The sequence below is a fragment of the Festucalex cinctus genome, chromosome 2, assembly GCF_051991245.1.
Source record: "Festucalex cinctus isolate MCC-2025b chromosome 2, RoL_Fcin_1.0, whole genome shotgun sequence".
Classification (NCBI taxonomy): domain Eukaryota; kingdom Metazoa; phylum Chordata; class Actinopteri; order Syngnathiformes; family Syngnathidae; genus Festucalex; species Festucalex cinctus.
Genome location: NC_135412.1, coordinates 40,224,107 through 40,244,079, shown reverse-complemented (window position 1 = coordinate 40,244,079; position 19,973 = coordinate 40,224,107). Strand labels below are relative to the sequence as shown.

General features: G+C 39.5%; 2 protein-coding genes and 1 long non-coding RNA gene across 6 annotated transcripts in view; 2 read left to right on the top strand and 1 right to left on the bottom strand.

Moving 5' to 3' along the window:
* The first annotated feature begins 3,628 nt into the window (after positions 1–3,628).
* Positions 3,629–14,667, top strand: nr1h5 (nuclear receptor subfamily 1, group H, member 5). The gene is made up of 10 exons (XM_077515089.1): positions 3,629–4,057; positions 7,520–7,891; positions 7,969–8,109; positions 8,614–8,738; positions 9,763–9,861; positions 9,939–10,035; positions 10,199–10,318; positions 10,392–10,460; positions 10,556–10,669; positions 12,475–14,667. Exons 1-10 carry the CDS (start codon positions 3,961–3,963, stop codon positions 12,675–12,677), a joined length of 1,437 nt encoding a protein of 478 aa, XP_077371215.1. The 5' UTR covers positions 3,629–3,960; the 3' UTR covers positions 12,678–14,667.
* brpf3b (bromodomain and PHD finger containing, 3b) overlaps positions 13,775–19,973 on the bottom strand; it is an 18,553-nt gene continuing 12,354 nt past the window's right edge. For both annotated transcript variants that reach the window (XM_077515087.1, XM_077515088.1), the window contains exons 9-13: positions 18,103–18,184; positions 17,941–18,029; positions 17,671–17,765; positions 17,446–17,600; positions 13,775–14,955 (exon numbers count right to left, since the gene is read on the bottom strand). In XM_077515087.1, coding sequence (XP_077371213.1) covers positions 14,772–14,955; positions 17,446–17,600; positions 17,671–17,765; positions 17,941–18,029; positions 18,103–18,184 — 605 coding nt within the window. In that variant the 3' untranslated portion in view covers positions 13,775–14,771. The remainder of the gene's footprint in view (positions 14,956–17,445; positions 17,601–17,670; positions 17,766–17,940; positions 18,030–18,102; positions 18,185–19,973) is intronic.
* Positions 18,390–19,973, top strand: part of LOC144014804 (uncharacterized) — a 14,271-nt gene continuing 12,687 nt past the window's right edge. For all 3 annotated transcript variants that reach the window (XR_013282573.1, XR_013282574.1, XR_013282572.1), the window contains exon 1: positions 18,390–18,606. This is a non-coding gene — a long non-coding RNA (uncharacterized LOC144014804). The remainder of the gene's footprint in view (positions 18,607–19,973) is intronic.

Below are 19,973 nucleotides of genomic sequence, written 5' to 3'. Positions count from 1 at the left end.
GAGGAGCCGCGGTGATGCGGAAGATAAGACACTTTCAGAAGTACTCCCAAGAAGTATCAAATTGTTTAGAATCGGATCATTCCGTAAAGGCCTTGTTAAACTTCTGCGTCACGGCGATCTCGGCTCACACAGGTGGTCCCACCCACTGACTTTGATTGACAGGCCAAGACATTCGGCTGTAAAACGCCATTATGTAAAAGAAGATCATTGTGGAAATGGACATTATGAAATAAAAACTTACTTTGTAAAACAACGTTTTATTATCTTATAAAACCTTAAAAATAAATTAAATGTCATTATTTTTTAAAAGTATGACGTTAAAATAATCATTATGAAATATTTAATCAAAATAAAATATTTGTTACATATTAAAGAATAGCATAACACTTTTCATAATAATACTAACACCTCATTTTAAAATTTAATGGCCATATTACATAATTGTCTGTTATTTATCAAAAGGATAGTTATTTCAAAAAGGCCTTTTTATTTATTGAATTTTGACACTTTTGGGCTTCCATACTGCATCAGTCCCCTCATGTGCAACTGGTTACTGGACTTCCTGACTAGCCGGCCTCAACATGTCCGACGAGATAATTATTGTTCATCTACCGTCCATCACTATAAATACCGGTGTACCACAAGGCTGTGTGATGAGACCCTTCCTTTACTCTCTCTACACCAGGGGTGCCCATACTTTTTCATTTGAGGGCTACATAATGTTATGAAGAGAAATTGTGTTTAGTCCTAAAAATTGTACAAATAATTTATTTGTGCTTTTGCATATTTAGAAAAATGCTACCGTATATAAACCAATTTATTTGTAATATGGCAGTAGGGTTGTTATAGTTTTGGAATTTTTCATTTTAGTTAGTTTTTATTACTTTTCAGGGTGGTTCTGATAGTTTTTATTAGTTTAGTTCTTTAAAAAAAATGCTTAGTTTAGTTTAATTAATTAATTTAAATTAATTAATGAAATTAATTAATTTAGTTTAATGTTTAGTTTGTTAGTTTCGGTATTAGTTTTTTTTGTTTTATTTTTTATTGTGTATAACTTGTCTGCAATATTGAAAAAAAACACGTCATCTGAAGGTGCTTTTCTATTGGCTGCTGCTAGATGACGTCACTTCTGTGTGACATACTTTCAAACGTCATTATTCCGGTTTATATCAAAATAAATCTACTAAAAACCACATTTAAAATCATCTCCAAAGTCTCATGCATTAAATTAATGACCAAAGACTAAAACGAAGGACATGTTTGCTGTAATTATACTTAGTTTTAGTTAGTTTTGTAAACATAAAATGTAGTTTCAGTTAGTTTTTGTTTTTTAAAAAGCATTTTCGTTTTTATTTTATTTCAGTAACAATATTGTTTTTGAATTTTCGGTTTAGTTTAGTTTTTTATTATTATTAGTTTTAGTTAACTAAAATAACCTTTAATGGCACCTTTTTTTTCGATACACTCCCTTCTTACTTTGACCATCTCAAACATTTTTTTTTTGTTTTATTTGAACTGAGTCAAATGCCATTTTTAGCATATGTCGCGGGCCACTGAAAAATGGACGGCGGGCCACAGATGGCCCCCGGGCCGTAGTTTGGACACCCCTGCTCTACACCCGTGACTGCAGACCTTTCAGTGGTTCCAACACCATTATTAAGTTTGCAGATGACACCATGGTGATTGGCCTCATCAAAGACAACGATGAGGCAGCCTACAGGGAGGAGGTGGATCATCTGGATGAGTGGTGCGACTCCAACGATCTGCTGCTCAACACTGAGAAGACCAAGGAGCTCATTGTGGACTTCAGGAGGAATGCAGCCCCGCATACACCCATCCACATTAAAGGGATGGTGGTGGAGCGTGTGAACAACTTCAAGTTCCTGGGAGTCCACATCTCTGAGGATCTCACATGGACAACTGGCTGCTCCATGCTGGTTAAGAAGGCTCACCAGTGGCTCTTCTTCCTCAGGGCTCTGAGAAAGAACCACCTCTCCTCCCATATTCTAGTGAACTTTTACCGCTGCACTATTGAGAGTATTTTGACCAATTGCATCACAGTTTGGTATGGAAACTGCTCAGCTATGGACCGGAAGGCTTTGCAGAGGGTGGTGAAAGCCGCCCAGCGCATCTCCGGTGCACCACTCACCTCTGTTGAGGACATCTATATGAGGCGGTGCCTGAAGAGGGCGAAGAAAATCACGAAAGACTCCAGTCATCCAGCACATGGACACGTTACCCTCATGCCCTCTGGAAGGCGTTACAGGAGCCTCCGGACTAAGACCACTAGATATCAGAATAGCTACTTCCCCACTGCTGTTAGACTCCTGAACACTGTTTCCTGATCATAATTGCACTACTATAAATAAATATCTTTAAATACTGTAGAGATAGTCATATACAATTATAATTATTCAGCTGTTTATCAATACTGCATACATATTTATAGCCTGTAATAATGTGTATATACTGTTTACATCTTATTTTTAATATACTGTATATAATTTATTTTTGCTAAAGCACTTCTGGATGGGTGCAAACTGCATTTCGTTGTTCTGAACTTGTGACAGTGCAATGACAATAAAGTTGAATTCTATTCTATTCTATTTTATTAGCATTCAGCTTTCAGCATTCCCATGGAATTTCTGCAGAAATTTCACTTTGTCTAATTCAATGAATTTATTTAGTCCACAAAAATAACCACAACACAACACTCTCTTTGCCTTAGTTTTTAAGTACAAAACGCAATATCTAGTGAATTCAATCAAATATAAATGATTTGGCTTGACTACTCTGTATTAATTATAAAATAGACAGAGGAACACCAGCACCACCCGTTGGACTAACGAGGCACTGGCTTGCAGGTGACTATAACGGTCCGCCGTGATTTATTTGTTGTCGACCATGTTCAGCGTCACTTTGTGTTTGCGCAGTGACGTCAACGTGGAGCAAACTTTGGCTGAGTTTCCAAGTTTGTACGCTTTCCAAAACGTCACATGACATCCCGATTGCATGTCACGCTGTGATTGACAAGCCACACTTCTCGTAGGTGGAGTGGAGAAGTGTTGCTCCCTGCCCACTATGCCATCGTCAGGCTAGGGGGAGGAAGAGGTGGCGCACTTCCCTAAGCTTTTTTTTTTTTTTTTTTACATTCTGCTTCTGTCCAATATTAACTGCAGCACAAACAGATGAGTGATAAACAAAAGGCAAAGTAAACACACTCCCAAGGTTTTGTCACAACAACAGACACACATGCACATACGCACACAGTAAATAATTAATTAGCAGCAATGTTTATAAAAGCCTCCAAAAAGCCATTTTATATATCTATCCTTAATATGCATGTCTGTGCATGTGTAATAATAATAATAATAATAATAATAATAATAATAATAATAATAATAATAATAATAATATTTTTAAAGATTATGTATATATATATATATATATATATATATATATATATATATATATATATATATATATATGTAAAATAAACACACATTAGTGTTGGACATGGTTTTGCCAAGGAGGTGAAAGGTCACCATGTTTCCCTCCAATGTGGACATGTCCTGATTTGCGAAGTCCCAGTCAGTCCCAGCTGTTTGGATCTTGGTCACATCCCAAGTCCTCTTGCTGGGTGTCCCCTCTCCTCCCTCTTGGTCGTAACCTCTGGGGGGGGGGCCCGCATTCGGACCTCCTCCAACACATCATCTATCACAGAACCCAACGAGCCTCAGCTGGACTCGTCTTTCCGCTTTAAAAAGGACCGCTAAGAGACCTGCTCCTGGGGGATTGTGGAATGTTTTTTTTTTCTTTCTCCCCCTTCCCGACTTCTCAGATACTTCATGAAACTTGACGTGCGTGTGGAGATGGTTGCCTGAGTTGTGTCACGCTTGACCGTTTTGTGTGCGTCGGAAAAGTTGCAGTCAGTAAGCACAGAGACACTCTCGGGTTCCGATGAGAGAGTGGACGGACTTGGACATGAACTTCTCAGCGGGAGGCTTTCTCTCCTCCTCCGACACTTACTGCTCATCAGAGCAGCTACAGTTCTACGGTGAGGTTTCATCTTCTTCTTAATTAATAATCATTAAAAAAATATATATTCTTTGATTTATTTGTGGGAGATGGAAGTCAAACATTCCAACAAAATCATTTTCTTTAATTTCGTTCATTTTCAATAGAAAATAAAGTGTTTCCAAAAATCAAAAGAAGCTTCCTCTAAAACATTTTTCCCCCACTGGAAATAATGTAAATAGAAATAAGTTTGGAAAAGGAAATTAAAGTAGAAGTCATAAATGTTCTTTTCAATAATATGCTCCATGTGCCCTTATTTGGCTACCACGGGTGTCAAACACAAGGCACGGGTGTCACATACGACCCACCGCAGACTTCATATTTCTTACTAAAATAACAAAATAGCAAATTGTCTTCACGTTTAATAATATTAATGTTTTCATATTGCAACCATTTTTATTTTTTTTTACAATCTCCCTTTCAAAATAAATCAAGTAATACAGTAGTTAAACCAATAATTTTTTTTCTATTGTCTTCTGATTTCAGAACTAGTTATTAATCAATTTGTCGTATATACAGTAGGGCTGGGTTTTAAAAATCAAATAGTTGATTTTCCTTTTCAAGCCCAGTATCGATTTATAAAACCATGAATCCATGATTTTATATATCTCTTTTCCCCATAAATTCTCAAGAAAATTGAATTTTAAAGGCCAATTTTTGTGTATCTTACTGTTTTCTTGAAATTTAGTTCACATGAATTTAAAATTATTTTCTTACATTCATGAAATACTGACTTATTGAACTATTATATTCGCAATTATTGAATTCGATTATGAAAATATTTTCATTTCATCCTTGCTGCTCAATGTTTGTGTAACATTTAAGGGATTATAAAACGTGTTACTTTCATTAATAAACCAAATCATTTGACCAGTTACTGCCTCTGCAAAATTTACTTTTGAATTTAATATTTGTGGACTTTTCATCATGTCCTTGACGTTTAGGAAGAATTGATGGGCCATACTTAATCAATGTTGGATTGACTTGAAGTGAATTGAATCGAATTTTGGGGGGTTTAAAATCGAATCAAACGCTTGTGAATCAAAATCAAATCGATTGAGGAAGTTAGAATCAATACCCAGACCCCTTGTCCATTCTGATTAATATTGGACTGGTGGACTATGAATGAAGCAGATGAATCCAGCTCGTTGTCAGCCATCCAAGGAGGAATGTGAGTCAAAGTGAGTCTCGTGTTGCTCAGGTGCACGTCACATCATTTGATGAATTGCACTTATTTGCCACGCAGGCTCACTCGGGAAGGTCCGACATGCAGGAGGCGGCACCCCCAGCCCCAAGCATCTGTTGGCTCCCTGCCTGCCCTCAGGGCTGAAGGGGGGAGGGGGTGGAGGGGGGGGGCGATGAGGGTGGGGGGCAGATTGTTGTTGGCTCCCAAACGTGTGGGATGGAAGGGATGCTAGGGGTGTTTAGAGAGTTTTCTAATGGTTTATAAACACTTTGGTCACATGATATGAACCCCCCCACACATACACACACACACACAAGCATGGTCTGGTAACGACAAGAAACATCTGGTATGAAACGAAAGTGACAGAGGGAGGTGGCGATAAGACTACTGTAGCTGTAAATCTTTTGACTTGTTTGAATTCCGTGAATGATAAACCACATCATCGTTTATCCATCATCCATCCATCCATCCATCCATCCATCCATCCATCCATCCATCCATCCATCCATCCATCCATCCATCCATCCATCCATCCATCCATCCATCCATCCATTGAGCGCCTCCCAGTTGAGTCCCAGCTGCACTTTTATAGGAGCTTGCCAATGGACACAAATGTTTTCTCACAGGAGGCAGCACTTCAGACGTGAGCGTCGAGCAGAGACTAAATGACATATGCAGACACCAAAATGTGGCCGACGTCACCGGGACCTCCTCAGCTGCATCCTGTTTTCTGAAACCGTCGCAAGGTCTCAGCTTATTAATGAAGGCACGACAAACCGTGACATATGTACAAGAGTAAATTGCAACTAGAAATTGCTAATTGCTTGGGTTGCTCTACAACCACAAAATTCAGAATCCATGCGAATGGCTTACTAATGGTACTTTTGCCAAAAAACATGTCATAGTCCCCAAAAAAAGAAAAATCAAATTTAATCATAATGGTAAATTGAGTGCACTTATACAGTACTTTATCTACACCATATGTTAACCAAATTGCGTTACTAATTAAGCCTTATATTCACATTTTTAAAAACAGTGGAGTAGGGTGACCATATTCCCACTTCCAAAAAAAAAAAAAAAAAGAGGACACTTGCCCCGTCCTTGAAATTGTGGTACCAGTCGCAGTTACACAGTGTACTTCACCACCTATTAGTCACCAATGCCAAGCGGACATTTTCATGAATTTATAAAAACCTCTGATGCCCGAACAGGACGTAAGAAAATGGTCTGTCTTCCCAAAAGAGGTCACCCTACACTGGTGTGTACGTGGTCATCATGCTAACACAGTCGCGTTAACCTACGGAAAGGTTTTAATTTTTAGTTTAAACTAACTTATTTTAACCTCCATGAATGTCCAATGGCAGAACCTAGGTTTTTATTTTCCTTTTTCTCTCTCTCTGCTTTTTGTAAGGTTTTAAATCCATCTATTGTTTGTCGCAGCTAGCAAGAGCTAGCTAACCTTTTTGAGTCTGTGTCTCTCCAATACAGCATCTAAGTTTGTAATCTTCCTTTGTGCTGGGACGGAGTCAGAGGCCAACAGCGAAGAAACGACAAAGACTGTTTAGTATTTAGCTTATTAGTTGGCTAAACGTTCCCATACGCACACAAACACACGGGTGTCTCCTTCTTCTTCTAAACATGTAAAACTTGTAACTCTAAATTGAAGGAGTAGTATATTTTGATGTTTTGTTTTTGTCCTTTTTGTCGTACGAGAAATATCTATACAGTCTTCCCTCGCTATAACGCGGTTCACTTTTCGCGGTCTCGCTGTATCGCAGATTTTTTTTTAAGTGCAATTTTGCATATTTTTTTGCGGTAATATACCCATTTTATAAAATTTATGAAGGTTTGAACATTATGAATGTTTGAACAAGAGAGAAATGTGAGAACATGTAAATGTCTCAATGAGAAAAGTGTCTAAATTGTGTGGTAGGGGATTTTAGAGCCTTAAAACATTTATAAGAATTGTAAAACATAAAGCTAACTACTTCGCGGATTTCATTTATTGCGGGTATTTTTTGGAACCTAACCCCAGCGGAAAACGTGGGGAACACTGTAATATCAAATATCAAATAGTGGAAAATAAGGGGTAAGATTATTACAAGTTCTCTGAACTGCTCCTTTTGAGTACCACCGTTGTTTAACTTTTGTTGTAATTGTTGTTTTGTTTCTTTTAACCTATTACTCAAAAAAGAAAAGAAAAAAAGAAGTACACAACCTATTTTAATTAGTCACATGCTTTATTTTCTTATTCAGACATGTTGACTGACCCTCTGGGCTACCCACTGCCGGACCCTGACCTCCAGCTGCTCCCTTACAGCCCACAGCAGTACAACCCAGCCGGTTTGTCCTTCCCATTCTACGGCTCTCCGTCATCCTCGTCGTCCTCGCAGCCCTGCCACGCGCTCTATCATTTTGGCTCGGACTTCTTGGAGGGTCCCTGCGATCCCGTCCCCACCGAGCCCCAATGCCTGCCTCAGAGCCTCGGGTTAGCGGGCCTTCCTGTGGTCCGGAGACCACGCGTGGGGTCCGTTGGGAGAATCCGAGGTCTTGACGAGCTATGTGTGGTGTGTGGGGACAAAGCGTCGGGCTATCACTATAACGCTCTCACCTGCGAGGGATGCAAAGGTGACAGCTTTGACGCATGACGCCGCCGTTGTCGCCAAGTGATGGAGTTCTTCCTCTTTCTCACCTGAATGTCGCAGGTTTCTTCAGGCGGAGTGTGACCAAAAAAGCTGTGTATCACTGTAAGAGAGGCGGCGCCTGCGAGATGGACATGTACATGCGGAGGAAATGTCAAGACTGTCGCCTCAGGAAGTGCCGCGCTGTGGGAATGCTGGCTGAGTGTGAGTAGATGGCTATTCCACTGATGCCACACAAGGCACCTCGGTCAAAAACAAAACATACTTTATTCCTATAAAGGTTTATTGTAAGACACTATAAAACACATCTTCAAACATGGTAAACTAGACTTGTGCCTATATAGACAAATGCTATGCTACTAAATAAAAAAATATATATAGACAGAATTAGAATCAATCTTTCTTGTCATTGGGAATAGATGAATACACTTTCATGGAACAAAAATATTACAATTTTGTGCATTTAGGTGAGTGATTCTGATAAGTGTTGAGGCCAGCAGAGAAGACCTTGCTGGCCTTGACTGACACTTGAAAAATATCCAGAATGTTGGCAAATGTTGAAGGGTCACAGGATATGAGAGGAAAGGAGCTCTTTTGCAAAGTATCACATACTGTAGAGCGCACTTTATCAAACGTTACTATGACCACAGGCAGGAGTGCTGTGACGATGAAGTTGAAGATTCCTTAATTCCTTTGTCCTTTCCACAGGTCTTCTGACGGAGGTTCAGTGTCAGTCCAAACGACTGAGGAAAGGAGGAAGAGGAAGAAGACAAGAGGAAGACGAGAGTGCGGACAGCAAGCATGTCAGCTCCACCAGCAGACTACATGGACAGGTACAAATGGATGGTTCATTTGTCTACTGGGGAGAAGTCTTGTGTTGTAATAGTACAATTCGTGCACCTAAACATAATTGGGTTGATTCTGGACTTTACTTTGTTGTTCCTATTTCTGGTAAATTTCACTTAAATAAAATATATCAATTTACTCTGATAAATTTCCCCTCACTGTTTATTACTTGCCACCAAAACAGAAGAAATTGCTTGTTGATATAATACCTGAACCACAGAGCACTAACCGGAGAAATAGTCTCCGATTAGTGAGAAGTAATGTGCGAGTAAGGTAATTTTAATTTATATTAATCTCTTGAAGTCAAAACATCAGTGCTCTTTTAGTTACCATGAGCTTGTTTAGGCACACAGCTAACTTATTGAGCTGGCTTAGTGGCTAACGTGCTAGCTGACGTTGCTCATAGCTAACACACAGATCTTTAACTGAGGTACACCACGAAGGAAGTCTTTTTTTTTTTTTAAGTAATATAATAATAATAATAATAATAATAATAATAATAATAATAATAATAATAATAATAATAATGTAATTTATATTAATCCCTTGAAGTCAAAACATCAGTCCTCCTTTAGTTACCATGAGTTTGTTTAGGGACACAGCTAACGAGTTGGCTTAGTGGCTAACGTGCTAGCTAACTTTGCTCATTAGCCAACACTCAGCTCTTTAACTAAAGTATAACACTAACGAAGCTAAAAATAAATAAATAAATAAATAAATAAATAAATAAATAAATAAATATTATAAATAAATAAATAAATAAATAAATACAAAAAAACATAAACTTCAAAACATTTTTATTTATTTTACATGTTACTGTATGTACTTCATATCAGAAAATTTGTTTTGATATTTAAGTACAGGTACAGCAAATGTAAGATACTAAAAGACTTTGATTCTACAAGTGACTTGAACTTCTACCAACGTTATTTTGTGTTATGATTCTTGTACTTTCAATGTTTGTGGACTCAGTATTACTCACACTTTCATTTGATGATTGTGTGCCACCAGGTTCTTTCAAGCACCTTAAGCCGAGAACAGAAGCACACCGTGAACAAGATGGTAGAGGCTCATCGTGCTTGCCGATCTGAGTACATTGACCGCTGCAGGGTGATGACACGACACCCCGTCCAAATGCAGACTTTCCTATGTGTGTGCGCATCTTCTCACCTTGTATTTGTGCTTAGGTGTTTGATTGGCCGTGTGCACACGAAGGGGAGGGGCTTTCGGAGTTTAGGTCGCCTCACCTGCAAAGAGTGCTGCAATTTGCCAGGACGGTGCCTGGTAAGATGCTTGAGAAAGCTGCATGAATAATATTCGTAAATATTGATGATTGTGTGGGAATTTCTGCTGCGGCTTTTGCAGACTTTGGGCGAAAGGAAGCGTAAATTTGTCATACTTTATTTTCTATGAACGATTTTTGGAAAATCTCTTGTTTTCTACTCAGGTTTTGACATGCTGGACTTGTCAGACCAGCACTGCCTCTTGTCCGCGTCTTCACTGGACCTCATGTTCCTGCTTTCCGCCCAGAACTTCGCCAGCAACCCGACTGCTAAGCCTGCTGCAGGTGAGAACACAAATCGAGACCAGTATTTTTTTTTTAGATCTATTGCACTCATTTCCAATTGTCTCTTTTTCAGCACTGCAGTTTTTCAGCACGCCAACACACAGCAGTCAGAGATTCGGCTGCTCAAAGGACAATTACCAAAGTGAGTACCAGTCACAAGTTATATTCATAGTGGCAGACCAAAGAAAGTCAAAGAAATATGTGTGTGTGTGGGTGTGTGTGTGTGTGTGTCGACAGGACATAGCGAGGATCTTCTGAGCCCCGTGTTCAACTTCTTTCACAGCATGGTGGTGCTTCAGGTGACGGAGGTCGAGTACACCCTGCTCGGTGCCACCGCGCTGCTCTGCTCAGGTCAGAATGATAATATGAATCATTTCTGCCATTTATGGTAAATTGTGGATTAGAGGAAAATAAGTTGACCTCTGTTAGGATTGCAGTGAACCCCTCATGAATTTACGTCGTTCATTTTTTTAGTTGTTGTTGGGGTTATACTCAATTATTTACTAAAATAAATAAATAAATAAATAAATAAATAAATAATTAAATAAATAAATAAATAAATAAATAAAAAGAAAAAAAACTCACTTAGTCTAATAAAAGTATTGTAGCGTTGTCAAAATAATCAGTCTAAGTAGGCTATGGAGCTAACAGCTGTTTTTAATTAACAGTTTTCAAAAGGAAGACAGTAAGCCATAACTACGCCAGAACATAACCCCAGTCTGTGATGGTTTCATGGCCATTCCAGGCTGTCGGAAACTATCCGACCCACAAGGGTTGCTACAATAATTAATTTGGAGTCATCTTGGGTTACCAAGCAATTATTTACAAAGATTTTGGCAACAAATAACCCTTACAAAGCCAAACTATTCAGTACGGCGATCAAATCAATGTCGTAAATCCCCCTCCACTGTGTGTAGTATTTTGTGGATTTTGTTGTCCAGCTAAAACTCAATTTTGGTCTTTATTTGGTGGTCTAGTTCCACTTTGGGCCTCTAGGTGGTGGCACAGTATTATGTTTAACTGTAAATTTGGAAGAAGAAGCGAAAACAGGAAGCTCAGCCTCATTTTGAAGCGACGGGGCGGCTATCTTGCTCCTCCCACCTCGCGAGCAGACTACGGATTAGACATACAGCTCGTAGGCAGTTATTTTATAGGGCCGGGGGGCGTGGGTGGGTGGTTTGTGACGGGGAGGTCAATTTTTTTTTAGCAAGTTAAAAATTAATATATATTTTTTTAACAAGTTAAAAAATATATATTAACAATTAAGTGGACGCTATGTGCTGCTTTGAAGACCCCCTATTTCTTTTATCACTTAGCTCCTTAGACATATTTGATAGAGGCATCTTTTGTTGAATTACAGTTATAATTCTTTAATAAAAATATACAAGTGTCCTACTGTGAACATCATTAAGCATATCATTTATACATGTGTTTAAGAAAAAAATGTCTCAAGTCCTATTGTTTTTGTTTAACAAATTTAAAACATAAATCATGCTGTTTCTACTAAATACCGTCTCAAATGTTCTTCAATTTTGATACTGTAAATGTATCGGATCGTATGGCGAGAAATGTTTCTTGGGAGGAGCAATATGGCGGCCTGGCGACCTCAAAAGTCTTGGCCTATCGGCTATCCAGTGATAAGGCGATTAGAGGGAAATCTCCCTCCATCCTGCGTCTTATGCCTACAGAAAGGAATGGCTGCACATTCATTTTAAAATGTACATATTCGGCATAATTTTTGCTGTATGTTATCAGATAATCAATCCATCCATCCATCTATTTTCTTGACCGCTTATTCTTCACAAGGGTCGCGGGGGGTGGTTGGGGGGTGCTGGTGCGTATCTCAGCTGGCTATTGGCAGTAGGCGGGGTACACCCTGGACTGGTTGCCAGCCAATCGCAGTGTTATCAGATAATACGTTTCTTAATTTGGGGGAAAAAAAAGGGATGTTTACTGTAAACGTAGGGATCGGAACACTGTTGGGAGAATATTTTTGTGTTCCATTGCTCTTATTGCGCTCACTCAGTATCTGACATGTTTTTGAAAGTGTTTATTTTATTTTAAAATGTGTTTAAAGAGGGTTTATTGTAATTACAGTACAGTAGAATTGGGAGTGGGTGTGGTTGAGTTGTGCTTGTGCTGCGTCCATCCTGCAGACAGTGCGTCGCTGTTAGCCGCCAGCTACGTGGAAAAAATGCAGGAGCTGATCCTGGACCTCCTGTCTCGCATGTGCGGGACCCGGGCTGGAGTGGCGGGAAGCGGGCCGCGGAGGTTCGGTCGTCTTTTGGGCCGGCTGACGGAGCTTCGGACCCTCCGTCACAATTACTTCCTCTTGACCCGACCCAACCATGGACCCTGATGAGGGATTTTTGTGTTTTGACCAGCACTCAAATCACCTGTATTGACCTCTGCAGCTCTCCTAGTCGATTGAAGTACTTTCATCATATTCATTCTAGAGCAGGGGTGGGCAAAGTATGGTCTGCAGGCCACATACGGACCACTCTGATTTTTGATGTGGGCCACTTAAATGATGTAGTCCTATTCGTTGCATTAAAAATAAGAATAGTTTTATTAAATTGAGCTACACATGTAACATTCATTATTGAATTAATTTGTTGCTTATAATTTCATCTGTGAATAATAGTTACAAAATAAGATTTTTTTGTGTGGAAATAAACAATTTTACATGTACTCTTTACATTTAGCATTTAAAAAAAAAAAAATTAAACACATGGTTAATTATAATAAATGAATTACAAATTATAGAATAAATTATTCTTGATGATGGCCTCTAATTTTAAAAATCAAATGTGGCCCTTGAGCACAAGTTTGCCCACCCCTGATGGAGAAGAATCATTTCAATTGTGCGTCCTCAAATAGTAGCCACTGGAACAAACTCACTGCCTCAGGTGCTCCTTTTACACCCACCCCACCCATTTTCTTGACCGCTTATTCCTCACAAGGGCCGCGGGGAGTGCTGGAGCCTATCTCCGCTGGGTCTGGGCAGTAGGCGGGGGACACCCTGGACTGGTTGCCAGCCAATCGTAGGGCACACAGAGACGGAACCATCCACACTCACAAGCACACATCTAGGGACAATTCAGAGGCTCCTTTTACTTGTAGTATAGCAATGTTACAGTACAGGTTGATTACATGATCCATATCATAACAACAATGACATGACCATGAAGCAGCTGGATTTCATCCACCCATCCATCGTCCATTTTCCATAGCCCTTGTCCTGATCAGGGTTGTGGGAGGGAACTGGAACCTGACCCAGCTGACTTGGGGTGAGAGACGTTATGTTACATATCCTGGAGTGGATGCTGGCCAATCATAGGGCACATATTGCACGCTGATGTATCAACTCAATTCATTTTTCTTTGGCCATTAAGCTAATCATTTTCACAATAGTTTTTAAAACTGCCTTCCATTCAAAAAGAAAACAGGCCACAGTTTGACATTCCAAAAGGTTTTAATAGAGCATTTCTTTCCCCAAATGAGGAATTATTGATTCAAACAAAGTATTTGGTGGGAAGAAGAAAATATGCACAAGCTTATGAAGGTGTAGGTTTTTATATTTGATAACACTAATAATAAATATTTGGGTTGGGTGTCTTGTTGGGAGCAACAATCCATGTGCATATATATCCCTGACGTCAGGCTGTAACTTCCCATGTCACAATTTGGTAAAATACACATTTTTTTTTCCACAAATCTATTGGTCAGTCTACAGTGTGTGTATTTTTTTAATTACTATTATTTTTAAACAAATTATTGACAAAGTTCAAGTGACAAAAATGGCTTATTCTTGCAATGATAATGGTTGACCAAACATGATATTTTAAGGATTCTGCCCGACGTCAGTGACATTTATCTGTTAAAATGTTTTTTTAAAACCTCTCAATTTGTTTTTAAATATAATTGCTTTTACCAATATAATTTTATTTCTATAGTTTTGTTTTTCATAAATAATTTCTCTCTTGTATCAAAAGAAGAGAATTCATAATTAAGAACAATGGCTCATTCATTGTGCTCACTGCCACACACACACACACACACACACACACACACACACAACCCAGCAAGTCAGGAATGAACCCTCCACAAATATAAACTCACGTTGCCCCTTGTGGCTTGATTGGATAGAGCAACAAAAAGTGACCAAGACTTCATCTTACAAACATAATGCACACTAAGTGTACCTTTGATATGTACAAGAGTATTTCATAAAAGATTAAAAGTGTAAAAAGCTATTGTATAAAAGATGGCAGTGATCCATTCATAGGTCCTCCGCACTTGGCATAAATATTGTTTGAAAGTTCATCATCGCACACAGACACTCCGCAACTGATTTGCAGGACGTACAGTAGAAGCGGACCACTAAATGAGGAGGGCGGAGAGGGGTGGGCGGGGGCGCCCGAGCTTCATGTCGGCAGAGGCAAAACGTGCTCTACAGGAAGTTGGAGGCGACGAAACCTTGGCTGTGGCTCACTCGGCTCTGGTGGATCATGGCGCGGTCGTACGCCACCTGCACAGACTTGCGCAGGCTGGGCTTGCGGCCCTCCAGCATGCGCAGCTTGTCCGCAGTGTTGTCCACCCCCAGGGGGGTCACCTTGTCACGCGTCAGCCACTGCCTGCGGGTACGAGGACAGAATGCGTGAGAAAACAAGAACATGGCGCCATGTGGTGGTGCAAAGCACACCAATGCACAGGCAGCTTTTGTACGTTAAAGTGGAAGTCAACCTTGAACATTTCTTGACAATAATATGTTATATGCGACCTCACTAGTCTAAACATGACATTCTGATTTGTATTACATTTACATGAGTTATGGAAGCAAAAGCCAGCCATTTTTATTCATTTCAGGGGGCGGCCATTTTGCAACTTGCTGTCGACTGGTGACTGCTGATTTAGTATATGAATCATTACACCCTTTATACACAAATAGATACTGTACATTAGGGATGTAACGATATCCAAACATCTCGGTACGATATTATCACGATATGAAGTTCACGATACGATAATTATCACGATATTGTGGGGGCATTGTCGATATTTAAAAAAAGATCACAATATTGTAAAAAACAGCTCATACTAAAAAAAGAAAAGAAAAAAAACCCTTTTGTACATAACAGCAATGCATATAAACCAGCTACAATCTCTAATAACAATATTGAGGCACTTACTTGCTAATGCAAGCACACATTGATCGCTTCACAAGCAAATTAGGCTCCCCTTCATCTGACAATTAGCATAGATTTTAAACATAGAAGGCCAAAACATCCCTATTGAAAATGAAATTGCACTAATAAACTAGCCACTAGAGGGTGCTAGAACTGCACAAATGGAAATCAACCTGACTTTTTTAACAAATGTGTTCCTTTTAAATATTGTGAACATGACGAGGACGATATGTGGCAGTTTTAATATCACGATATCATGATATCGCCCTTATCGTGACATCCCTACTGTACATATATCAATTTTTTTGGACTACAAGTCACCCTTTTGTTTCATAGTTTGGCTGCTCCTAGGCTTGGACTGACACCCCAAATCCCCGTTCTCTAATTGTGTTGACTTTCTACTCATTACTGCCACCTTCTGTTCACTGGTGGGAATGCACCAAAGGTATATATATGCCAACCGCCAAAAGAAAGAAGAAGAAGAAATGGAAGCAGAAGAAGAACTGTAGTCATGGCAACTATTGTGTGACATGACTATTAGAGGTGTGCAAAATTTCCGATTCTTAGATTATTCACGATTCGGCCGTGGAACAATCGAGAACGATTCACAAACGTCCAAATTCCGATTATATAAATATGCCAAGGGAACCGAAACTAAAAGTGAACCGGAGCGAAAAGTACGCGGAACTGAAACGCAGTAGCGCGCGCGGTCTTCGGGACGCTTAATGGGACGGACCGAGAGTACACATCCACAACTCACGCCTCGACATTCAAAACAACAACAAGCATGGCTGAGCTGACCAACCCACCTCTTCGTGAGATCAGACCTGCTCCGAAAAGGCAAACAACTTCAGGCGGAAGTATCAGCTAGCTGGCTGCAGTGCGTCGGTTAGCGTTCTACAGGGCGCCGCGCAGTGATACGAACGAACGAACAGAAAAGTAGTGGCTGGCGGTAATGGCGTCTGACTTTATTCAGAAAAGAGTATTGTGGTGTAAATGTATCACGCTTTTGAAAACAAAAAGTTTTTAGAAGAAAAACGCTTTATTTCCGAGACCCCAGCCAGCTTGGTGGACTATTTTCCTCTCGTCCAACGCCGAAGTCAGTGCTGATCGCACACACGGGAGGTGAGGATCAAATTGAGATTCATGTTAAAAAAGCCGAACGATCCCATTAATGTTTACACGTTCATGTTTACACAAGTTAAAAAGCAGAAAAGCACTTGAGGTTTTTTTTTTTTTTTTTTTTTTGTACCTCTGAGAAACTTTAATGTTTACATGTTCATCTTTACACAACTTAAAAAGCAGGAAAGCACTTTTTTTTTTTTTAGGCATTTGTATTGAAGTAGTAGTTCACATTGTCTTTCATTTATACCTCAGTGCACTTTTGAGTGGATAGAAATAATATATTTTTGCTCAATGCTATGTTTTATTCTGTTGAAGACTGAATATACTTAAAAGCTGTTGTTACAGAATGAGGACTTGAGTATTTTATTTACTGTTTTGAACTGTTAACTTGATACTGAAATAGTAGTTTATTTAGGCCTGAGAGGACTTTTGTACTACTATTTTTGTAACTAATGTACGAAACATTAAAAGCACCAAAATACATTGGTTTTTTTTCTGCTGCCTGGGGGGGAAATCAATAATCGTTTTATAATCGAATCGTAGCCTCTGAATCGTAATCGCAATCGAATCGTGAGGTGCCCCAAGATTCCCACCTCTAATGACTATGTGCTGCTGCCATTAGCATAGGATTTAGTATTTACTTGACTAACAGGTGCAATTAGTGACCAGGATTCTATCTTTGACCACAATGCAACATGAGATTCTAGTCAAGGTAAGCCTTTTACACTAAAAAGAAAACTTTCCATACTTGGAAGCGGACATTTGGTCCAACCGGAACTCGTTTGTTGCTGTCCATCTAATCTGAATACTCACCATGTTCGCTTGTTGTCGAAGAAGAGCACCAGGTAGAGTCTCTGACTGCTCTCCTCCTGCCTCTGCTCCCCCAACCGGAGGACATCTTTGGGCGGGACTGGGATGGGCACGCCATTGAGCAGCAGGCCCTCTTCCGGCATCTCCGGGTCGATGATCTGCAACAAACTTGCAGTCAGCCAGGCTGATAGCAAGAATGGTTACAAAGACATTCAAGTGTGTAACTACCAGGGCGGGATAGGAGGGATATCCTCGACATTTGGCCCAAACCAAGTCGAGAGGCTCGAGCTCGGTCTCATCCTCGGATGTTTGGCTGCCGTTACCTACGGTTGAGAATATATATATATATATATATATATATATATATATATATATATATATATATATATATATATATATATAAAATTCTTTTTATTAATTTTATACGGTTGAGAATAAAGCGCATGCATTTACTGTGCAGTGATGGAAAAGATGAGCGAGAAGAAAATGGACACGCACCAGTGTAATCACCATCTCCATTAATTATTTCCAGGAAGGGAACTTTGGAAAGGGCAGGTTTCCCCAGGCTTCGTTTGGGTGGCGAAGCGCTATAAAATAACGTGCGCATTAGTCCAACAATTCTGTATGACAAGCAGGCAATACGACACATGATGTTTTTACATTTCTTTATGGAGGACTGGACAGGGGCTGTAATCGGAATCGGACCCGCCGTCTTTGTGCTTATCGAAGCCATTGGTCAGTCCTGAAAGCACACGAGATCAATGTCAAGAGAGCTGCGAGCAGACAGACACGGAAATTCAGGAGTGGCCAACAACACGCTCACTTTCACTGCTGTTTACCTTCACCATGGGTACAACTAGCCCAAAATGGCCGCCATGACCAACGCAAATCCGCAATGCATTTTGGGATGTGGAAGCCATTTTGTGCTAGCTGTATCCATGGTGAACATAAACAACAAGTGGATGAAGGCAGATGGGGATACAAGAAAGGGAAGGTGTTTTCTGCGGAAATGTTAACAAATGCTCGCAAACTTTCACCAGCTCGCTCTCATAGGTGGAACTTGGGCAGACGCTCCTGGCTGGGACTTGGGTTGAGTCTGGTAGCTACCAACCATTAGCTTCTGCTGAGGGACCCGGATTGAAGGCCTCCACTGCTTACACCAAGGTTGATGATTTTTATTTTTTTTTTAAACCACGTTTATGTGCACCCACTTCTTTTGGTGTTGAGAAAAGCGCTAGACAAAATTGACTTCTTCTTCTTCTTCCTACTACTACTACTACTACTACTACTACTACTACTACTACAGTACAAGCGTCAGATTTCAATAAACCAAACTGCAGCAAGATCACAAGCGTGAACACAATTTTAGTGTTCAGCTATAAATCATTTTCCTTCTTTTTCCAACACGAATTTAAAGGCTTCATAATAGCACTATCAAAAGTAGTTCTCATTTTCTGTGGGTCCATACTGAGGGCTAATTTAGAACAAAAACACACATACAAATGTGTGACACACAGTAAATGATGTTTACTTGTCGCAAGAAAAAGCAATGGAGCCTTGAGTGGCCATGCCAGGCTGTTCGTGAAATTAGAACAGCGCACGAAAAACAATTTCATTTTTCTTTGAAAATTGTGTTCAGAAAGTAGGTTCCACTTTTCTTATAGTAAAAATAATCCAAATCTGCACAAGTCTGACAAAGTGGCTCCCAAATAGCAACATTAAAACGCCAACCCTGGTGAGGATACACAGTTGAGAAAATGGACAGTTGTATAACTAACATTTATAAGATTCAGAAATATCAAAGTGGTAGTTTAGTTTATCTCCCAAATATTTAAAAAGGCTTTCGCCTAGTTTTGATATATTCAAAACCACGGAGAAACAAACTGACCTGGATCCAGATCACGATTACAAAAGTTAATTTATCTGCATCTGTGTCTCATCCAAATCTGCTGAGGTTAGATGCAGTATGTGACAATAATAGGTATATAGTCGTATAAGATGAAGTACTTGATGGCGTACAGTAGGGATGCTCCGATGATCAGGGTTTTATGTTGCCGATACCGATCGTCAATGAGTAAGATCGGCCGATACCGATCACATTGATCATCGATATTTTTTCCCCCAATGTATTTATGGTGAGTGCCATTGGCTATATTAAATAAATTTAAAAAAAATAAAAACAACCACCATATAATCGCCTTCATTTTAGACAAAAACATTTTCAAGAGAATTAATAAAAAACTCTTTCTGGCAAAATGCATCAACTATTCAGTAAAAAAAATAAATAAAACATAACAGAAAATTACCAGCTTTAAGCTTTAACAGATTGAAATAATCAGCAGTCTCATCAGGACTGACATCCGAGCTCCATTCAGTCGTACCTCTGCATATGAAATTAACTGGTTCTTAAGTTCTTAACGAGAAAATTTTACAAGTAGAGATGCATTTTCCATGTAAATGCCCTAATCCGTTCCAAGACTCCCAAAATTCAGACATGATTTATAAAACATAAATGCATCAAAAACATGTAA

What these genes read in the sequence shown, in the direction of transcription:
- nr1h5 (XM_077515089.1), top strand. Translation starts at nt 3,961, where the DNA reads ATGAGAGAGTGGACGGACTTGGACATGAACTTCTCAGCGGGAGGCTTT. An exon ending in AGTACATTGACCGCTGCAGG is followed by an intron (nt 9,862 to 9,938) that starts GTGATGACACGA and finishes ATTTGTGCTTAG; the next exon opens with GTGTTTGATTGGCCGTGTGC. An exon ending in CACCGCGCTGCTCTGCTCAG is followed by an intron (nt 10,670 to 12,474) that starts GTCAGAATGATA and finishes TCCATCCTGCAG; the next exon opens with ACAGTGCGTCGCTGTTAGCC.